This window comes from Stegodyphus dumicola, chromosome 3 (assembly GCF_044657685.1).
Source record: "Stegodyphus dumicola isolate Sdum_Otavi_A_Nest chromosome 3, ASM4465768v1".
NCBI classification, from domain to species: domain Eukaryota; kingdom Metazoa; phylum Arthropoda; class Arachnida; order Araneae; family Eresidae; genus Stegodyphus; species Stegodyphus dumicola.
Window position 1 is genome coordinate 198,996,134 of NC_140770.1, and position 23,538 is coordinate 199,019,671.

A 23,538-nucleotide genomic window follows, 5' to 3' on the forward strand; every position below is an offset into this window, starting at 1 on the left:
TAATAATTTTTCCTAAAAAAAATTCCACATCTTAAATATGCCTTTTAATTAACTGATGAACACAAAAAGGCAGTTTCTCCAAACAGCCTGGGATATTCATCAGCCTTTGCTTGAAGCATTTGTCTAAATACTGGAAAATTGCAGCTCATCTTAATGGTGACCATTTCAGATATTATTATAAATATTGATATATATATATGTTCATAATATACTTCAGTATATATTATTATAAATATTGATATATATATATATGTTCATAATATACTTCAGTATATTATAAAACTTCAGTATTCTTTTGGTCAGACTTCAATTACTTCCTAGCATCAAATTCTTTTCTCATGAGCAGAAATTATCAAACCTTGATTTTTACCCATTACCCACTATAAATTTTATAAAGGTGTATTCTTAGCAGATTAGCCTAGTTACATCTATTCTACATTTTTCTGGATTGCTCAGCATACAGATATTTTTTATATAATCACAAGTTTTGATGTCAGAAGCTTTATCCATTAGGAAAAATTGGAAAGAAAGATTACTTCATCACCTAGCTGTCTTATCCAACAGTTATAATTTGCATCCAATAAGTTATAATTTGCAAAATCTCTAGGAAAAACTAAATACATTGATCAAGTTTGTTATATCTAATTTTCATACATTTGGAGATTTTCTATCGTATACTGCTGGACAATTGCTAAGGACGGATGACAGTAGCAGGGATACTGTAAGACGTGTTGAGCGTATGCAAATTTTTGATTGCCAAAGCTGTTCGTTACATGATAGTGCTGATAGTGCTTCAATTAATGAACTTATAATTTTCGGTAGATCTTTCTGACATCACTTAAATGATTTTAAGCATGGCCGTATTATTGACAAGATTGAAGAACAGTGAAAAATAACATATGCTGCAAGGGAGTCTGATGTCAACCACAGTGCTGTTTCAAGGCTTTAGAAATCATTTCAGATACATGAAATGTGTAGCGAATGTCATGGGGAAGGTTGTGTTCACAGTATGACACCTGCAGAGGATAGGAACATAGTGATATTGACAAAAAGGAACCAATTTAACACAGCTAGTGAGATAGCAAATCAGTTACTTAGTCCTAGGAAGCTAATCTCCCAAAAAACAAGCTTAGCCAGGCATTTACATCAAGGAGAACTGCATGCCTGCTGCCCTGTTGTAAGCATCCCATTGTATAGACACCACCATTTCGCCCGTTTGTAATGGTGTCATCAGCATCACAAGTGAGCTGAAGACTACTGGGCTTGTATACTATTATCAGATGAGAGTAAGTTCAGTCTGTCATCGGATTCTAGACACCATTTGATCTGGAGTGAGAGTTATGCATATAGCCGGCAAACATACAGGAAAAGGACCGATATCCTACATGTATTAATTTAGAAGTCAAACAACAAAAATCAGCGTTATATTTTCAAATTTTCACAGGACTAGTTTCGATGGTTTTACCGAACCATCAGACTTAGCTGCAGAAGTGCAAATGAACGAGATAAGATACAATGACAAGACAAGAAAATCTTTCTTGTCTTGGAATGGAAAAGTACCGAAATTATTTTGATTATCCAATTACTTTCACTTTATTATTCCTTAGAAAGTTAATCTGTGTTAAAACACACTTACCCATTTTTGAAGTTTATTATAACTTCAGCAATTACTGCAAATATATTATTATAAATATTGATATATATATATGTTCATAATATAAGCATAATGATCATAATAAATGCGAATACGAACTGACCACGCAGAATGAGAATGCAAATTATTAAAATCTTGGTAGAAATTCAAACGTGTATAGTCTTACGTTGGAGGAAAAGAATACGGAACGTAACGGAATTTTCTACCGTTTTCGCAATTCTTAGACCAATAGAACAACATGTACCTGTCTGTACTCGGATGCACCCAAGGATACGTTAATGCAGAGAAAGGGGCAAAATGCTATTTCTGGGAGTATGATTCACCATCTCACGTTCCATATAACGAAGAAAAGTTGTTTATTTAGTTTTGGCTTTGGTACGGGGGAAAAATGTGCGTTCATTAAATAAAAGCATTAAAAGAAAAAAAAAATCAAGCACTAAAAACAAAAAAATAAGTGCTTTAGAGAAAAAGTAAGCATCTATAAGGGCCTTTATATTTTATTTTCAAATATAAGAACTTATAAGTACTTGTAAGGACCGCTACGAACTGTGCCCAATCAGCTGAGATTTTGTATACATGATCCCAAATTTCTAAAAGACGCCATGAACAAAAAGTACTTTTTTGGATAATAATTCCAAAATAACCCCTGGTACTTTATACCTGGAATCTTTTTGTTTTAATATACACCCTTAATTATTTAGACATATTTCAAGATGTACCTATATGTCCTTATTTAAAAGTATTAAGAAAATGTTTTCTTGTAAACATTTACATGGCCTAGATGATTGAAGGGATGACCTTTTGCTTTGTTTATGGTCTTCAGCCATTCTAAAGACTATGTAACTACTAGATTCCAGTTTGCAATAGTGCTGATGCTAGTAGAGGTGAATTTAACAACAGGTAGGAATTCTAACTTTTGAGGATTCTTTTACAAGAATGGTTAAAAATAATTAGAGTTAATTAAAAAATAAGTAGACAGTTGCGTAAATGTCATTCTCATGCTAATTTTCATAAGCAAAATCAGTTATAAACTGCAACGAAACATCTCTAAGATGACCATCTGATAATCATCATTAATACTATCATTTAATTTTATTGTCAGAAACACAGGTCAATTTAAATGTAAACTACTATGACAGGTTTTGCTGTACTTTACTATTTAAGCTATATATAATGCAGAAAAAGAACATTTAAAAATAGTTTTAAAAAGTATTATTTAAAAATAGAAAATCAGCCTATTATTTTCTTTCCTTGTCTTGCATTTCTGACAATAAGTTTGTGTTACTATTGGAATCAAATATTCTACTTAACATGTGTTCTTATTTGCTAACAGTTATATTACCATTTTACTAAACCAAGCCATTTTTTTAATCGAATTTTTATAGTTTAAGAAGTTAGGATCAAAATAATAAAGGAAATGACTATATTTTTCAAAGTGCATCCCCACAAAAAAAAGGTAAAGCAAATGTAACTAATAAAACCTGAAGACATTAAATTAAACGTTAATATTAAAATATTCAACTTTCCTGTTATTAGATTGAAGTTTAGAATAATAGATTAATTTAATAGACTTATTTTTGTCCAAAGCAAAATTTATTCTCAAAACTAAGTTTTATAAATGATAATTAAATATGAAAATTTTTATCTAAATTAATAAAATACAATTTTTATATCTGAATTTTTAATATGGGATTATAAATTAGTTTATCATGCATACATACTACATAAAGATAATAAATACAGTCAAAAGTCGTTAATTCGGACACCCATAATCCGGACCTCAAAGCAACAAACTTTCTGTGCATGCGTTGTGTTGACGCATGCGCATAGGCATTTATACATGCGCATAAGACCTCTTGAACTTTCGATTATGTCAAAAAGAATTTCCGATATATATTTACTAATGTGTAAAAGATCTACAAAGCGAAAGTATGTTTCGAAGTCTATTAAACAAAAAGTCGAATTGCTGCAAAAAATGGATAAAGTCATATCCTTTGTTTTTCTAACCATTCTGAAATCTGTTTATCAATTTCCCGCCGCCGCGGCGCGCAATGGATTTGAAGTTGATCTGTCAGCACTATCCATATCTTCAGGACAGATGTTTTTATTTTATTCGGCTTATAATTCCTTACTAAATGTAGTATTTAATCTCGATTTACTCCGCCTTTGATATGATTTAAATCAAATTCCTCGTCATTATAACTCGCTTCCGATAGTGAAGAAAGTGAAACAGAGGTTATTGGAAATGAAAAAATTTCGATTGACAAATTAGTCGGTATTCTCGACACAGCAATTATAAGACTTGAGCAACAGAAGTTTGTAACTGAACAAGAAATTATGTTTGTTTATAGAATTAAAGAGAAAGTATTAGCACATAAAACGAAGCAACTTAAACAACTTACATTGAAAGAAATGTTTAATAAAGTAAACAAATAAATATTAAGTTTTTTTTTTTTTTTTTTTTTTTGTAAATTTTGACACCCTTTAGATCATAATTGTTCTTTATTTCATAAATTACGGTTGCATATTTTTAATTTTATAATTTCTGCATGCCATCTTACCACATTTAAACTGATGATCTATAATCCAGAAAAATCGATAATCCGGAATTGCTGAAGTCCCGACGAGTCCGGATTAACAACTTTTGACTATATCCCTCTATACAGACTTTTTAGGTGTTATGGATATAATTTATGCATAATAAATTGTAACTAAAAATTCTTAATGATATTTTTCCTTCTGCTTTTCATTACTGAATCAGAATCTTTTAGATTCTGGGACAGAATATGATATTTTTATTAAACAATTGTGCTTTAAGGGCACTTTGAAGTTAAGTTTATCTAGAATGAAAATTTATATTGTTTAGAGAGCTATAAACTATTACAATACTTAATATGAGTTTATATTTCTCAAAAGTTTAATTTGAATTAGCTGATTTTCATAAATTTTTGTTTAAAATGTAACCAGTAAGTCTCCCTTACAAACAAAATTTTATTCTCATTATACAGGGTGGTTTCTAAACTCAAATACACTTTTTACACTAAACTGCTTTTACTGCTTTTTTTTTTTTTTTTTTTACTGATTCTAAACTGTTTTTACAAATTAAGAGGAGTGATAGTACCCGTCCAGACGAGCAATAATTACCAAAGAACATAAGGTGGGATTCCACTCTGAGAGGCAGAAATGAGAAAAGTAGAAAGACATCGAGGTAGAATAAGCAGACTATCTCCCAAGGATTTTCAAGAATTAAGCGTATGCAAATTTTCACTGTGAAGCTGCAGCATTTTGTTCTTGATTGGTACCGGAGAATGCCAATTAGAACAAATGGTGTCCTTGAAAACGGCACATCATCACTTCAAGTATTACCTTAGTAATCATCCGAAACTTTTCATGAATACTAAGGCGGAGTACACATACAAGGAACTGGCAGATATTCACTTCACATATGGTGAAGCAAAAGGAAATGGACACAAAGCACAAAACTGTAAGAACAATGGTTTAAACTAGTCCGATTCCAAATCATCCAACCTTTTCCAGTGTTGATCGAAGAATGCAAGAAACTAGTTTTATTGCAATCTCAAAAAGCAATGCAGGACGTTCGCAAAATGTACGAAGGCCAAAAATGAAAGAGCGAGTTGTCGGCATTTTGAGCACTTTCCATGAATTTTTCACTAAACAATAATTCTGATTGCGCAACTTTTGGTCTCGTTCGTTCGCTTTCCCAACACTGTTGTACGTTCAGGTTGGAATTCTAATATTCCTCTTCCCTGCCTCTCAGAATGGAACACAACCTTATGTTCTATGGTAATTATTGCTCGTCTGGATGGGTACTATCACCCCTCTTAATTTGTAAAAACAAGGCTGATCTTTGGAATATGGTAACAGGTAGTTTGGCGACATTTTGGAGGCGATAAAGGTACCTAGGACTTTGGGAATAATGTGAGAAGTTTTCAGTTCCGATTACGCATTATTTTGTGTGAGGAAAATGAGAGATCATGAGATATGTCATGTGGCATTAATGGACAAATCACTGTTTTTTAATCAGAAAAGGGGGGTATATTGTAAAAATATCTGCTGTACTTTATAGGAGTAGTTTCATTCTATGTTCTGCGAAACAGTGCTGTTTAATATTTGGATCCCATGGCCGTATATAAAGTAAATCTGAAATTTTTATTACCTTTATGTGTAATTGAAAAAAATTGCTTAATTGCGGATAAGTATGAATGTCCAATATGTGGGAATGAAATGAGATTGTGTGAAAGGAAGGATATTACAGATAGTTTGAATGGCGGTGCAAGAAACCTGGTGAAAATGGACATTTTGTGATCCGCCATGCACTCAAGATTCTGTAGAAGATTAGGTAAGTTAGTATTTTTAATTATTTGAGGATATTATTTTTATGCATTGTTCTAAATGTAAGGAGTAAATAAATTAATATGGTATTATTGGAAAATTGTTATTAGCACTGATTTAGTTTAAAGTAATTAGAATTGTAAGCAAATTTTTATTAATTTAATGTATGTGCTAATTTATATTTTAAGTAGTGTTTTTTAATTTAATTATATTTTAATTTAATGATCGTGATTTTGAGAGTTATATGTTTGTAGTATTTTGGAATACATTTGAGTAGAAGTAAATGTGCATGGAAAGAATTTAAGTATTTGTAATCATTTTTAATGTTTTGTTATAAATTCGTTGGTGACGTTTATAATAGATAATTTAGAGGTAAAAGTTTTTGGATATTTTATTTATTTTATACGTGCAAATGTCCATCCTTGGAAAGGATATATACTTTTTCGCGATCAGGTAATTTCATATATGTCCTTTTTACCGAATTTAAAGATTCACAAAATTTTCATGCATTTTCGTGAAATTTTTCTAATTTATGACCAAAAAGCAGTGTACAAGGATATAGTGACGAGTGTGCGCAATGCCATTTTTGTGCAATTCTGGGATGTTTTTTTAAGTAAAAATAAGTCGACGTGTACATGGTTTAGTGATATTTTAATTAAATGATAGTTATTTTGTGAATTTTATGTTTGTAGGAATTTGGTATACGTTTCAGTTGAAGTAAACGTGTATGGAAATAATTTAAATATTTGGCACTAGGTATTTGTAACTATTTTTAATGTTTGCATTATAAATTCGTTGGTGACGTCTATAATATAATAGATAATTTAGATGTAAAAGCTTTTGGATATTTTATTTATTTTATACGTGGAAATGTTCATTCTTGGAAAGGGTATATACTTTTTCGCGATCAGGTAATTTCATATATGTTCTTTTTACCGAATTTAAAGATTCACAAAATTTTCCTGCGTTTTCGTGCAAATTTTTATAATTTATGAGAAAATAGCAGTGTAGATGGATAAAGTTAAGAGTGTGTGCAATGCCATTTTTGTGCAATTCTGGGATGTTTTTTTAAGTAAAAATAAGTCGACGTGTAAATGGTTTATTTATGTGTGCTATTCTGAAAAACGTGCTAGGAGTTTGCGATTGTGCACTTTTTCCCAATTTTGCAGTTAATATTTGTCTTGATTAAGCAGTTTTGTTACATTAAATTTCTAGCATAAGTGTAATTCAGCTAGTAGATTGTTGGAAAAAGTATTGAGTAAATAAAAAGAAAAGAAACATCTCTTTACTTCGTGAAGACAAAATGGCGGCGGAAAAAAAAATAGAGGGTTGCTGTAGCAGAGTTAGTCGCCAAATTTTCGCCAAAAAATCGGCAAGTTACCATAATCCAAAGATCAACCAAAAACGGTTTAGGGTTTAATCCTAGTATCCGGTGCACAAGGGATTTGGCTACTTTTGGTGACTTTATGATGAGCAGTAAACGGGACATATACGATGAGTAGTTAAAGGGGTCATTTTGGTGTTGGCCATAATTTTCAAAATCGCGCCGTATACTAGGATTTTACTCAATGTAGAATCACCCTGTAAATTCTGCAAGTTGTTCTAAATACAAAAGCTACGGGAAAAGAAACTTGGAAGAACTGGGTCTTTCAAAAAAGTTATTACAATAAAGAAGTTTCTACCTGTATCGCGTTCCCCTTAGATATCGGTAACATATTTTATGAGGAACAGAAACGCGCACTTGATTCGTAATAATATTTAAATTTATTCCAAACCGCTGTAAACAAACACCGGTGCTGGATGCTGCCATCTTTAATGTACTTGGGTTGAGAAAAAGCTTCCTTCCACATAGCAGGTAAATTTGAAGGAAAGACTATCAAGGTTAGATAGCCTAACATCTTCCTTTTATTTGGATTATTATTTATAAGTTCAAGAGTTCTTTTCAAAAAGTCCAAAATCAGTCCATGCCCAGCCAGGTGTTTGGATTTTTTATTAAAAACTGGCGTCCGTAATGGCTATTTGAAGAAAACGAAACATCGATTTCGTATTGGAATTTATCAAGTAAGTTTATGATTTATTTGATTATATCCTTTATTATTTGAATATATTGGACATATTGAATTTAAAATCATGGAAATTTTATTAAAAAGCGTAAGCCACTAAGGCAATCGTTTACGATTATTGCCGATGCTTTAGATGCTGAAATTCTAAAGCCTGACGTGGAAGTTATTCAACTCCAAGTATTGAGCTTACAGTTGGAAGGAAAATTCAACAGAATAGATGAAGTTCAGTCACAAATTTCCGAACTTTTATTGGAAGGTCAAAACGAAAGTGAATATTTAGCTGATTTTGACACGAATGAAACATATCGTGATAAATATAACAGTTTAAAAACAAAGGTAGAAAACAAATTGGTGAATTCCAATCCTGTAATTACACCTAGAATTTTACAAAATTCCACGAAAAGGAACTTTAAACCAAAGCTGTATATATAATAAAGCGTCGTCAGTTCAATGGACGAACCTGCGCTTTGTCGCGATCGCAGCGCTCCTGGTGGTTGCGCTGTGGAAACACAATTAATTGAATTGCGCATGCTGTTCATTACAGATGTTTTTGAACCCATGCTGGTTTCAAGAGCTCCTGCATTGATTTGACTCACGTACATTTTTCTTTGCAGTTTCCATCAAACGGATCTTTTCAGACCCAATTTCATTATTATTTTCATTTTTTCTGACATAATGACTTATCGCTACTGCAGATTTAAAGGCTGTAATAGAAAGATTGAATCAAAAAGTGATGGAATACATTTCTACAGATTTCCCAAGGAAGAACAAAGGTTAGTACTAAATTATTTTATGATTTCTTTCCACTTTTGTCATAAAAAATTATTTCGTTAAATGTAATTTATTTGTATCTCATCCTGAACTTTTGCTAAAAAATTTATAAAGTACCTCAAACTCGGAAACAAAAATTGATATTTAAAAATTCGGTTAAAGTGCAGAATCGCCCATTTATTTGTTTGGCGTTTATTTGCCGCTTCAGAAACAAAAAAAAGTGAAGCTTAGACCTTTTCTTCCCGCAATATTGCACATCCAGAGTTATTTATATTAGAGTTCCTTTAGGTTTGGCACATTATAGCCACCTAACCCTGTTAAAAGTAATGGTGTTATTTTTGAAGCAACTTAAAAGTTGTTAATGTATTGCTTTTGTGTGTGATGTGGATAATCAAAAAGTGTTAAGAGAGAAATGTTTGAAACAAAACAAATTACAGTACTTTTATATTAACTGCATGCTAGACTAAGCTACTGGGGTGAATTATGATAAAAAAAAATAAAATAAACAATGATCTTTGATTGTTAAGGTGAAATGATTGATAAAAGAACATGCTTTTAGTTTGTAAATCTATTTTTAGGAATAGTTTACCAATTAAAGGTGTAGGCAAAATGGACTGTTTTCAATAGTAAACAAAATATGGATGTCCAAATTACAGGTAAACGATTACGTAATTGGAGAATGGGTATCAATAGAATAATGAAGTTGTTTTATCCAAGTGAAGTGATAAAGAGTAAATGACTCTTACTGTGTGAACGTGATGATTTCCGTGGGCCATGAAATTTGCTGTTTTGGTCCCCTTAGATTGAAAAAAATATTGTCAAATTTATTTTTTCTATTCATTTTTGTTATTTGATATGAGAAAAAAAATCGTATTAGTCCGTATGACATTTTCATGGAGAGGGTTGGGGGCAAACCTATAATAAATTGTTCAATGAAGACACTAGTTTTGCTTTCATCTTTTCAGGAAATACAATCTTCAATTTAAATGTAGGGGAGAGGGATAATTCACATTAATCAATATTTCATTATCTGTTATTTAAAAGTATGCTGGTGTTTCATAGATGCTTAAAAAAGTAAAATTGCTTCATGGAGAGGGGGCAGTATTAGGGTTATCTCCAGAACACTAAATTAATGCAATTTATATTATACATTAAACTAATGCAGTTTATATGTATAGTTATTTATTTTCCATCTTTTTTTGTTTTAGATGCCAAGCTTGGGTCAAGACTTCGCAGAATGAAAAGCTTGTGGGTGTTCCTGCCTCTGACCTACACAAAACATCGTTTAGTACACAATGCAGTACCATGTTCTACAAAACTCCAGGTGACAAAGGGTTTGGTTCCAGATAAAGTGCCTGAGTTAAGTCACATGACAGTGCCAAATTCTGTGACAAATGGTTCAGTTCGAGATAAAATGCCCGAGATAAATCATATCACAGTGCCAAGTTCTGAACATCATCAGTCAGATTTTCAACAGGAATTAATATCCAATGTTCAAGGACCCAATAATCTTTATCAAAATGTCTGCTCCACTGAACTTTCAACTTGTAACGCATCTTTAATGTCTCTCACTCCACAGCAGTCATTTTTAACACCAGTGACCTGTAGCACACCGAAGTCACATTATTCTGGGAAAAAATACACACCCAGAAAATCACAATTGGCAAAAAAAGTTAAAAAATATCGTGACATGGCAAGACGGCAGAAATTAAAATTTGTGTCATCTAAGAAGAAATTTTCTACAGCTCATTCTCTTGAAAAAACCCTTTCCAGTTAAGGAGTTAGTAAAAAATTATCTTCTTTTATTCAACGCCAGGTAACATTGAATACCCAGAAAACAAAAAGAAGACGTTTTACGCATTCAGATAAAATCGATGCCTACCGCATCTACAGCAAAAGCCGGGCAGCTTATCGTGTTTTGAAAGAGTTCCTTGAACTTCCAGCTGAACGAACTCTTCAACATTTTGTCTCATCAAAATTGTCATGTACAGGAATCAGTGCAGATATCATATCAGCACTAAAACAAGTTTTACAAAATAAGGAAAATCACGAAAGAATGTTTGCATTGATCTTTGATGAGATGTCATTGAAACCCTGTCTAGTGCATGATAAACAAAATGATCGCATAGTTGGATTTGAGGACTTAGGTGGTTTTCCCAGTGATTCAATTGCAAATCATGTACTAGTATTAATGCTGAGAAGTTTAACCAGCAAGAAGAAACTTCCACTTGGATTTTACTTCTCCAACCATGCAATAAATGCAGAAAGACTGAGAGAAATACTCACAGAAGCTTTAACAAAATTATCGGATGCTAATGCCGTAGTTAAAGCTCTGGTTTGTGACCAGGAGGGAAATAATAGTAGGTTGTTTAGAATTTTAGGAGTGGATTCTCTTAAACCATTCTTTGATTTTAATGGACAGACTATTTATTGTTTGTTTGATCCATCACATGTTTTGAAAAATTTGAGGAGGAATCTTATGAAGTACGACCTGCAGACAAGTAAAGGATTCGTATCTTTCAAATACATTCGAGACTTCCATGAAGTAGATAAAACACTGCTTATCCACTGTGCACCGAAAATGACTGATGCACACTTAAATACAATGGGATTAAACTCCATGAAAGTTGCTCTTGCTGCACAAGTGTTCAGCCACACAGTAGCAGCAGGAATGAACCTGTGTATTTTGTCTGGACTGATAGAAGCAAGTGCTGCTCCAACAGTAGAGTTCATTCTAAAGATTGACAATTTGTTTGACTCCATGAATGGAACTCGAAAGAATCCTTTAAGAGGAAAACAGCTCCATTGTGCAGTGAAAGAAGGTTCTGCACATATTAATTTTTGGAAAGAGATGATAGCATATGTTGAATCATGGGTTTTTTTTTGCAACCGCTTGCACAAAACCAAGATGGTCCAAGAAAGCATGCTTCAGGACCACGTAGCAGAATAGGCTGGTTGCAAACTCTCAGAGCAATACTAAAACTTTCTGAAGAAATGTTACATGAACGGGAATATTTTATGACAAAGAGGTGCAATCAGGATTGTCTTGAAAATTTTTTCAGTCGTATCCGAGGGAGTGCGGGCAATCGCACAAATCCATCTGCATATGAATTTTCTTCACTTTTCAAGATTGCATGTGTAAATTCTTTCCGTAACACAGTTTTCAAATTGTGAGCCAGATGGGGATAAATTTATGTTTTTCATTTTGTCTGCAGTACCATCAACTACAATTGAAAAAAATGAAGTACAGAAGGAGGAGGTGAAAGAAGGACAAATTACAAGTAATGATGATTTTGATAACTCTCTTGTCATTGATTTTGATTCCCCTTGCCAGGATGCATGTTTTGAAAGACTTGATAATTTGTCACAAAATGTTGTTGCTCATCTGAGTGGATATTTATCCAGAAAGGTATTATATTCCTTGAATCTTAATGAGTGTGATATATGCAGTATTTCACTGACAGATAGAACAAAGCCAATGCTGCAGCATACTCTATTTTTATACCTTAAAGAATATAAAAATCAGGATATAACAGAAGGAGGATTGACACATCCATCAGAAAGCATGACAAAATGCATTGCCGAACTTCTTCAGAAAGCAAATAATTTTTTCTCCCACCACTTGTCAATATGTAACATTTTGCAAAATCTGAAAAATGTGTTATCACAGTTACCAGTGTTTCAGTTTTTGTGCTGTGAACTTCATTCACATGATGTTAAAAAGAAGATTGTATCTTTTGCCTCTGCTTTTTTTTTTTTTTTTTAAATTCATCTTCGGGAAAAAAAATAGAAAAATTAGTAAATATAACACAGATCTGAAAAAACTACAAAAGGGGAAACATTAATAGAAATGTAATTAACTAAATTAAAAGCAAAGGGTGTATGTGCTACTTTGTGTGAATTGCTGAGGGTTTTTTTTTTTTTTTCATATTATTTTATATTCATGGTTAGTATGCTACAATAATGTGTGAAATATATATTCTTTCTGTTGTAAACATTGTGTGCATATTCCTCATGGATATTTCTTTTCATTTAACCTACTGCTTAAACCATTATACTATTTTATTATTCATATTGCATATTACTATTGTAAAGCTGTCATTTTTTATGCTCTATATTGCAAACAACGTAATTTAATGTATTGATAAAAATAAAAAAATAAATTAATTATTAACTTGTCAACAGCATTGGTTATTCCGTAAATGGAAATGAAAATATTGCTTTTTCCATTTTCACTTTGGATATTCTAAATTGCACTAATGTGTACAGCATTGAATTATGTCCATTTTAAGGCAAATTTGCAGAAGATAATTTCTTAGTTTCCAAACATCTTTTCAAAAATGGACTTTCGTATTTCCAAAGTGAAATGTGTGTCAATACAAATCATTTGAACCGATTATGGCATGACATCTAATTATCACTTTGGTATTCATTCTTGTTTCAGTATTTTATGGTGGCAATTATTTTGTTATTTATTTTTTAAGTGTTTTAATGCATTATTGAAAATATTTGTTACATATACATTTATAAAACTTTGAATTTTTAACAGAGATATAAAAGTGAAGCAGCTTATGTTTCCACTTCTCAACTTTGTTTATATAAGGGAATAATAATAATTATTGATTAAGATAAAAAATTGATACTTCTTAATTTATAAGCAATGTAAAGACAGGAAATCTGAGATCATTAATTTCTGAGACATAAATAGCTTTCCAAGATGCAAATAAAACAGCAATGATCATAAATATTAATGCCCCTAAAATATATCCGCTTTTCCTAACTGATTTTTGCTTTTTGATCTACCGCGGATACAACAAACCTATTTTCATTAAATGAAGTTGGTTGATCTTCACATTATGGTAACTTGGCGTTTTTTTGGCGACCAACTCTCCTAAAGCAACCCTCTATTTTTTTTTCCCGCCGCCATTTTGTCTTCACGAAGTAAAGACATGTTTCTTTTCTTTTTATCTACTGAACACTTCTTCCAACAATCTACTAGCCGAATTACACTTATGCTAGAAATTTTATCTAACAAAACTGCTTAATCATGACAAATATTCACTGCAAAATTGGGAAAAAGTGCACAATACCATACTCCTTACGCGTTTTTCAAAATATCACATACACATAAACCATGTACACGCCGACTTATTTTTACTTAAAAAAACATCCCAGAATTGCACAAAAATGGCATTGCGCACACTCTTCACTATATCCATGTACACTGCTTTTTTCTCATAAATTAGAAAAATTTCACGAAAATACATGACAATTTTCTCAATCTTTAAACCCGGTAAAAAGAACATATATGAAATTACCTGATCGCGAAAAAGTATTTACCCTTTCCAAATATGAACATTTCCACATATAAAATAAATAAAATGTCCAAAAACTTTTACCTCTAAATCATCTACAGTCAAAAGTCGTTAATCCGGACTCGTCGGGACTTCAGCGATTCCGGATTATAGATCATCAGTTTAAATCTCGTAAGATGGCATGCAGAAATTCTAAAATTAAAAATATGAAACCGTAATTTATGAAATAAAGAACAATTGTGATCTAAAGGGTATCAAAATTTGGAAAAAGAAAAAGCTTAATATTTATTTGTTTACTTTATTAAACATTTCTTTCAATGTAAGTTGTTTAAGTTTTGCTTCGTTTCATGTGATAATACTTTCTCTTTAATTCTATTAAACAGACATAATTTCTTGTTCAGTTACAAAGTTCCGCCGTTCAAGTCCTATAATTGCTGTGTCAAGAACACCGATTAATTTGTCAATCGAAATTTTTTTGTTTTCAATAACCTCTGTCACTTTTCTTCGCTATCGGAAGCGAATTATAATGACGAGGAACTTGTTTTAAATCATATCAAAGACGGAGCATATCGAGATGAAATACTACATTTGGTAAGGAATTATAAGCCAAATAAAATAAAAACATCTGCCCTGAAGATAAGGATAGTGCTGACAAATCAACTTCCAATTCATTACGCGCCCACCGCCAAGCAGCGTGAAATTGATAAACAGATTTCGGATTTCAAAACATACTTTCGCTTTAGATCCTTTACATATTAACAAATATATATCGGAAATTCTATTTGATATAATCGAAAGTTTAAGCTTACTTTTATAAAATTGCTCTTACAGTCTGCAAAAAATAATAAGCCGGATGCAATTCGAAAATTAAGGAACAACGCAATCATCAACATTAACTGAAATAGATAATTAGATAGTTTTAGCTTATACGTCCATTATACATAAAATGCGCATGCGAAAACGTATTCTGCACTTGCGCACACCCATATGCGCAGTCGTAAAAGGTCTTACGCGCACTCGTGAACGCCTCTGCGCATGTGTCAACGCGCCGCATGCGCAGAAAGTTTTTAGTTTTGATGTCCGGATTATAGATCATTCTGAATTATGGGTGTCCGAATTAACGACTTTTGACTGTATTACATTATACACGTCACCAACGAATTCATACCGCAAGCATTACAAATACTTAGTATCAAAAATTTAAATTATTTCCATGCACGTTTACTTCAACTTAAACGTATACCAAATTCCTACAAACATAAAATTCACAAAATAACTATCATTTAATTAAAATATCACTAAACCATGTACACGTCGACTTATTTTTACTTAAAAAAACATTCCAGAATTGCACAAAAATGGCATTGCGCACACTCTTCACTATATCCATGTACACTGCTTTTTTCTCATAAATTAGAAAAATTTCACGAAAATACATGACAATTTTCTCAATCTTTAAACCCGGTAAAAAGAACATATATGAAATTACCTGATCGCGAAAAAGTATTTACCCTTTCCAAATATGAACATTTCCACATATAAAATAAATAAAATATCCAAAAACTTTTACCTCTAAATCATCTATCACATTATACACGTCACCAACGAATTCATACTGCAAGCATTACAAATACTTAGTATCAAATATTTAAATTATTTCCATGCACGTTTACTTCAACTTAAACGTATACCAAATTCCTACAAACATAAAATTCACAAAATAACTATCATTTAATTAAAATATAATTAAATTCAAAAACACTACTTAAAATATAAATGAGCACATACATTAAATTAATAAAAATTACCTTACAATCCTAATTACTTTAAACTAAATCATTGCTAATAATTTTCCCAATAATACCAAATTCCTTTACTTCCACCTTACATTTAGAACAATGCATAAAAATAATATCCTCAAATAATTAAAAATACTAACTTACCTCATCTTCTTCGGAATCTTGATTACGTGTCCGATAAACTTTTCTTTAGTTACGGCCATGGGATCCAAAAATTCACGAACACTGTTTCACACAACACAGAATAAACCAAATACAAAATTTCCAGATTTTTTCCCGATTTCCCCCCTTTTCCGATTAAAGAACTGTAATTTGTCCATTAATATCACATGACATATCCCATGATCTCTCATTTCCCTCACATTAAATAATGCATAATCGGAACTGAGTACTGCTCACATTATTACCAAAGTCCCAGGTACTAACCTTTATCGCCTCCAAAATGTCGCCAAACTACCAGTTACCATATTGTAAAGATCAACCATGAAGTTTTATGCATTTCTCTACGGAGTACCAAAACTTGTTTCATACAACTTTATTTTAACTAATTTGTTAAGTGAAAACAGGTTGATGTGTACATGGTTAAAGTGAAGGGAATGTGCAATGCCAAGTTTGTGCAATTCTCTGATATTTTTTAAGTGAAAATGGGTCATTGTGTACATGGATACCAAGTTAAAATTTTTTTTAAAAATGCCTTTACTTCGTTAAAACAAAATGGCGTCAAAAACAAACTCGCAGGGTTGGTCGCCAAAAAATCGCCGAGTTACCATGAAGTAAAGATTCACTATGGTCATTTTCAATAATAAAAATATATTTAAGAAACACTATGACACAAGATTGAGTGTTAATAAATCTATCACTACTGAGCGTTGAAGCTGAAATGGATGTTCAGGTATTGATAAATAATTTTGCAGAAATGAAGGTTAGACACAAATTTTAATAAAGAATGATTTTTGTCTTTATGATGAATTTTGGCCACCAGTGTTATAATTACACTTATTGAGGCGGGGAGGAATTAGAGATGAAGAGCAGTACAGGATGAAGAAAATTAAAAGGAAACGGAAAAAAACTTTAGCATTCATATTTTTTTATAAAAATAATGTATTCAAGTAGTTGAGTGTACCGAAAGTTTTTTTAAAAGGACAGAAAAAAACTTTACCATACATATTTTCTACAAAAATTATATATTCAAATAGTTTTATTTATGAAGTTTATGATAAATATGTTTTATATTTAACAAATGTATCATTTACATTATGAAAATTCTTATTTATTACTTGTATATTATTTCATAAATCATGTTCGTAAGCTGAGTGAATCACAGAGTACTATATATTAATGTAATATCTTTTCTGTACATTTATCAATTATTTTGTTTGTTAGTTTATAATATAACTAATTATTTATAAGTTTGCTAAATTAAAGTCTTAAATAATTAAAATCATCTGGCATCAAATACTGAGACCAAAGCAAATTTGCATTTCAACAGCTGGTCAAGGGAAAATATTTTCCTTTTTATTCTTTCTTCATGTACCTTTTAACTGGTTCCCTAAGAAGGTGCTTTTATTTTTTAACAATTAATCCAGGTGTGATAAAAATCATCATGAAAACATTGGCTTCTGGAATCCTTGATATTATTTTATTTTTAAGCACATTAAATTTATTGGGAGAGGGGGCCCCGGAAATGTTTTTGCATAGGAGCCCAAGAGTTCTAGTTACGCCACTGTCTGGAACATCTAATCAAGAAGTTGCTGAAAAGTGTAGTAATGCTTCATAATTATTTTATACTAATTCCTCATTTGTTTTTTAAAAAATTAAAGGTCTTATGGCTACAATTTTGCGTGGTGATATAAAGAGTTAAGTAAGTTGGTTTTCAAGCCAGGTTATTATTATCTAGTAATAAAACCAAAAATAATATTTATTTGTATTAAAATCAACAGTTTTTCTGACTGTATGTATACATTAATATTTCATTTAAAAAAAAGACTGCAGTTTGGTGTGAAAGAATTTTAAGTACATTTTGTTAGTTTTATTTGTATTATTACTAGTAATAATAAAATTTTTAGTATTTTCTACTCATTGCCTGTTTCTTGAAATTATTTAATAAAATTACTCATATATAAAAACATTGGTTCTATAAATTTTTTGCTGTAAAATAAGTTATATACATATGTAGTTGTTGCATCATTATTATAAAAAATCATCTGATGCAAAGTAAGAATATTTGAATATTTAGAAATTTATTTTATTCTTATTTTACCTTCTTTTGAAATTATATTATTTTCTTATTTTACCTCCTTTTTAAATTATATTATTTTTATAAATTTCTTATATTACTCGATTCTTTTCAACCAAAACGACGTAATTTGCAATTTAAATGTTTTACTTTAAAAAAAAACTAGATTTTTAAACAAAACCAGAAGTTTCCTTATAATAGCGGTGCTGAAACGATGAAGTTGCAATTGCAGTTCTGTTTACGAGTGACGGGGAGGAGGAAAAGACGTGGGTAGGCTTTCAACTCACAGCGCAACCGCTGCACTGAATTAACGCTGCAGTCAACCTATCTGGCGGCAGCTAGTAATAGGGGAGTGACGACGCTTCTTTTGAAACAGCTTTGCTTTGAACTACCAAAGTTGGAGCTTCAAAAATTCAATGGGGAGACCCGAAATTGGTTAGGATTTTGGGGACAGTTTAAGAAGATCGACGAAGATGTAAATATAGATGACGATAACAAATTTCAATACCTATTGCAGGCAACAGTCGTTGGATCTCCAGCGAGAGAGCTCATAGATAGTTATCCTCCCTCTGACGCGAATTATATAGAAGCTATCAAGCCGCTAAAATCTCGATTTGCACGAGATAAATTACTGGTAGAAATCTATGTTCGCGAATTATTAAAGTTGGTTTTGGCTCAAGCTAGCAAAAAAGAAATATGACTCTATCCAACTTATATGATAAGTTAGAGACGCAACTCAGAGCTTTGGAGACGTTGGGGGTAAAAAGTGAGATTTATGCAGCTATGCTGTATCCCCTTGTAGAGTCTTCACTACCTGAAGAAATTCTGAGGGCATGGCAGCGATCTCGCCAGCGTAGGGAAAATGTGGCACACACTGAAAATTTGAAAAATTTATTGCATTTTCTCCGAATTGAAGTTGAAAGTGAAGAGCGTCTTCAGTTGGCCCGTACAAGTTTTTCTGCTCCAGACAAATTGGACTCGGTTCCAGCCACAGCAGCTTGTATTTATGCAGGAGATTCAAAGAAGAAACAGCTTAATTTTTGTGTTTGGTGTGACAAGGAAACACATAATTCTTATGAGTGCTTTAAGCTGCACAGCCTTTCATTGGAAGATAAGAAAAATTTACTAAGAAAGAAAAAAACCTCTTTTAACTGCCTAAAAATTGGGCATGCTGCCGAAAACTGTAAAAGTTCTGTGAAATGCCTAGTTTGCAACAAACGTCATGTAACGGTGATGTGCAGAGAACTAAAAAGTTCTAGAAGACGGAAGTGAAGACTAAGGAGAATTTAGACAATGAAACGATCAAATTTTTCCTAAAGAACATTAAAGTAATCGAGGGCAATAGGTATGAAGTCTGTTTGCCTTGGAAGGATAGTCATCAGATTCTTGAAGATAATAAAGATAAAGCGGAAAAAAGACTTTTCGCCAATACACGAAGACTGCAGAAGATGGGATTTTTCGAAGAATATGATGGTATTATTAAAAACTCGTATGATGAAGGTATAATTAAAATAGCTCCAAATAATAGTGATACTGGTCACTATTAATCTCATCAAGCAGTAATCAAGAATTCCAGTCTGACTACGAAAGTGCGACCTGTATTTGATGCATAATTGAAGGATGAAAATGGGAATTCCTTGAATGCTTGCCTCGAAAAGGGGCCAAATTTTATAGAAATTCTTCCAAAACTTTTCATACAATTGGTATTATGTAAATCAAGAGTCGCGCCTGCCAAAGAAGTAACTATTCCCAGATTAGATATGCTTGGAGCACTTATAGCTACTCGGCTGTACCGTCAAGTCATTGACGCTCTTAAATTGACAAAGTGCCAAGTGTACTTTTGGAACGACTCGTCTGTAGTTCTGACATGGATAAAAAAAAGACTCCCACTGGAATGTTTTTGTGGTCAATCGTGTAGCTGAAATAAGGAGATGCACAAATCCGGACGACTGGCATTATGTACCAAGCTTGAGCAATCCAGCTGATCTTCCCTCTAGAGGGTGCGATGCCAAAATGTTGCTACAGAGCAGATGGTGGGAGGGGCCGGATTGGCTTAAACAGCAGCCAGATAAATGACCTCTCTCTGAAGTGTCAGAACTCGAAACTGATGATAGTACAGTTAATTCAGAAAAAAGGAAAAATGGGGTTTCTAGCGTTTCCTGTAGAACCCAAAACTTCACAGAAACATTCACTCGATTTTCTGGATATTATAGAAATGTGAGAGTATTAGCTTGGATCTGTAGATTTCTTAACAACAGTCGTCATAGGAGAAACGAAAAATTTAATAAGGAATTAACCTCAGAAGAAGTGAGTTTTGCAGAGTTATATTTAATCCAAGCCGAAAACGTTCGGAATATTGATGGAAAGAATTCGAAAGGGATGATTACATTTAGGGATGACTTTGGACTTCTTCGAGCAGGAACCAAACTAATTTTAAGTAACGAAGACGAAAACTTTAAGTGTCCTATTCTATTGCCAGGGAACCATGCACTAGTTCATCGCCTAATAGAACAGAAACATCGGCGACTGCAACATGCAGGTGCAGGGACCTTGATCTGCAACTTGCGAGATTATTGGATTGTCGGTGTGAGGCGACTTGTGAAGAGAATTTGTTCAAAGTGTGTTATTTGTAAAAGATTCAAAGGCAAATATGTTCAACCACCAGTTGCACCCTTACCAAAGGACCGCATTAAATATGCTGGAGCTTTTGAGGTCATTGGCATCGATTTGGCTGGCCCATTGTATGTATTGTCTGGCGAAAAAGCATGGATTGTGGTTGTTACTTGTGCGATCTATCGTTCTGTGCACTTTGAATTGACGAAATCTTTATCAGCAGATTCATTTATAATGGCACTCCGAAGATTGTTTGAAATTAGATCCTTTTCTTTACTTATTTAATAACTTCGGACTAATGGTAATATATTTAGCAGAGAAAACCTTTTTAATTAACAACGAACTATTTTATTTAGCATTCTAAACATATCAAAAAGAATAACATCCCATGCGTTATCACGCTCAAAGTAATATGTAAACAACATCATTGTTGCCACAAAAAGTTTACATTATAATGAACATATTAAATTATTGTTTATTAACTGAGTTCGTGCACGTTCCTGAACATCCTTCCACCGTGCTATTTTAGGAAATTGCAACATATTCCCTACTCAGTTCAGAGATTCAGTCGATGAGGAACTTTTACTTGTCTTCCGACCCTAGTGGTTATGGGTCTGCCTATTGTAGGGGACTCAGTCAGAGGCTCAACTATCCTTGAGGTATCAATCTGACCATCCAGGGCTGTTGGTAGTTGGCGGGAACTTTTACGATCCGCATCTTGATCTGGATTTAACGAGACTTGAGGCTGAGGTAGCTCTGAGGGACGAGTCACTTCTAAAGGATACAGGTTTTGGACGGGTCTTATTTTTTCTTCGTCAGCCGTTTTTACTTTTCCCACTCTTACATGACCATCTGCACCTGGAAATACTTGGACAATAAGTCCCAGTGGCCAATTGATGCGCTTTTCCGGAGTTCCAATCAGCACCACATCACCCACCTCTAAAGTGTCTCCTTTTCGTTCTCTTCTATGGACTAGCATGGCTAGGTACTCATTTCTGAATCTCGAGCGTAAATCAATCCCAAGATTTTGTAAATACTGCAAGCGACGATTTAAACTTTTGCTATGTGTAGTATCCAGATCCTTTACATCATGGTGAGGGATTCCTTGTATAAAATATGCAGGTGTCAATGGCTTTAACTCCGCAGTCCCGTCTTCTAAGTAAGTTAAGGGTCGTGAATTCATTGTTGCTTCACAGTCGCATAGTATAGTTTCCAGCTCAATGTAACTGACCGTTTTAGAGCCCAAAACTCGTCTTAAAAGATCTTTTACCATCCGTACCAACCTCTCCATAAATCCTCCCCACCAGGCAGCGGTTGGAGGATTAAATTTCCATTTAATCTTCTCAGCTCCATTATTTTCCCCCAATCAAGTTCGTTTAGTGCATTATTCGTATCTACAAAGTTGGTACCATTGTCAGTATATAAGATGCTTATTCTACCCCTTCTTGCAATGAATCTTCGGAGTGCCATTATAAATGAATCTGCTGATAAAGATTTCGTCAATTCAAAGTGCACAGCACGCACAAGTAAAAATCACAATCCATGCTTTTTCGCCAGACAATACATACAATGGGCCAGCCAAATCGATGCCAGTGACCTCAAAAGCTCCAGCATATTTAATGCGGTCCTTTGGTAAGGGTGCAACTGGTGGTTAAACAGATTTGCCTTTGAATCTTTTACAAATAACACACTTTGAACAAATTCTCTTCACAAGACGTCTCACACCGACAATCCAATAATCTTCTCGCAAGTTGCAGATCAAGGTCCCTGTACCTGCATGTTGCAGTCGCCAATGTTTCTGTTCTATTAGGCGATGGACTAGTGCATGGTTCCCTGGCAATAGAATAGGACACTTAAAGTTTTCGTCTTCAACACTTAAAATTAGTTTGGTTCTTGCTCGAAGAAGTCCAAAGTCATCCTTAAATGTAATCATCCCTTTCAAATTCTTTCCATCACTTTTCCGAAAGTTTTCGGCTTGGATTAAATATAACAACCTTTCCTCTGCAAAACTCACTTCTGAACTTAATTCCTTATTAAATTTTTCGTTTCTTCTATGACGAGAGTTGTTAAGAAATCTAAAGATTCAAGCTAATACTCTCACATTTCTATAATATCCAGAAAATCGAGTGAATGTTTCTGTGAAGTTTTGGGTTCTACAGGAAACGCTAGAAACCCCATTTTTCCTTTTTTCTGAATTAACTGTACTATCATCAGTTTCGAGTTCTGACTCTTCAGAGAGAGGTCATTTATCTGGCTCCTGTTTAAGCCAATCCGGCCCCTCCCACCATCTGCTCTGTAGCAACATTTTGGCATCGCACCCTCTAGAGGGAAGATCAGCTGGATTGCACAATCTTGGTACATAATGCCAGCCGTCCGGTTTTGGGCATCTCCTTATTTCAGCTACACGATTGACCACAAAAACACTCCAGTGGGAGTCTTTTTTTTATCCATGTCAGAACTACAGACGAGTCGTTCCAAAAGTACACTTGGCACTTTGTCAATTTAAGAGCGTCAATGACTTGACGGTACAGCCGAGTAGCTATAAGTGCTCCAAGCATATCTAATCTGGGAATAGTTACTTCTTTGGCAGGCGCGACTCTTGATTTACATAATACCAATTTTATGAAAAGTTTTGGAAGAATTTCTATAAAATTTGGCCCCTTTTCGAGGCAAGCATTCAAGGAATTCCCATTTTCATCCTTCAATTATGCATCAAATACAGGTCGCACTTTTG

The 23,538-nt window shown here is 33.1% G+C and overlaps 1 protein-coding gene across 1 annotated transcript in view; it reads right to left on the reverse strand.

Moving 5' to 3' along the window:
• LOC118195622 (tRNA (uracil-5-)-methyltransferase homolog B-like) overlaps window positions 1-7,848 on the reverse strand; it is a 113,870-nt gene extending 106,022 nt beyond the window's left edge. Inside the window, exon 1 of the mRNA XM_085813748.1 lies at window positions 7,690-7,848. Within this exon, the coding sequence (XP_085669874.1) occupies window positions 7,690-7,817 (128 nt within the window). The 5' untranslated portion in view covers window positions 7,818-7,848. The remainder of the gene's footprint in view (window positions 1-7,689) is intronic.
• Window positions 7,849-23,538: the final 15,690 nt, after the last annotated feature.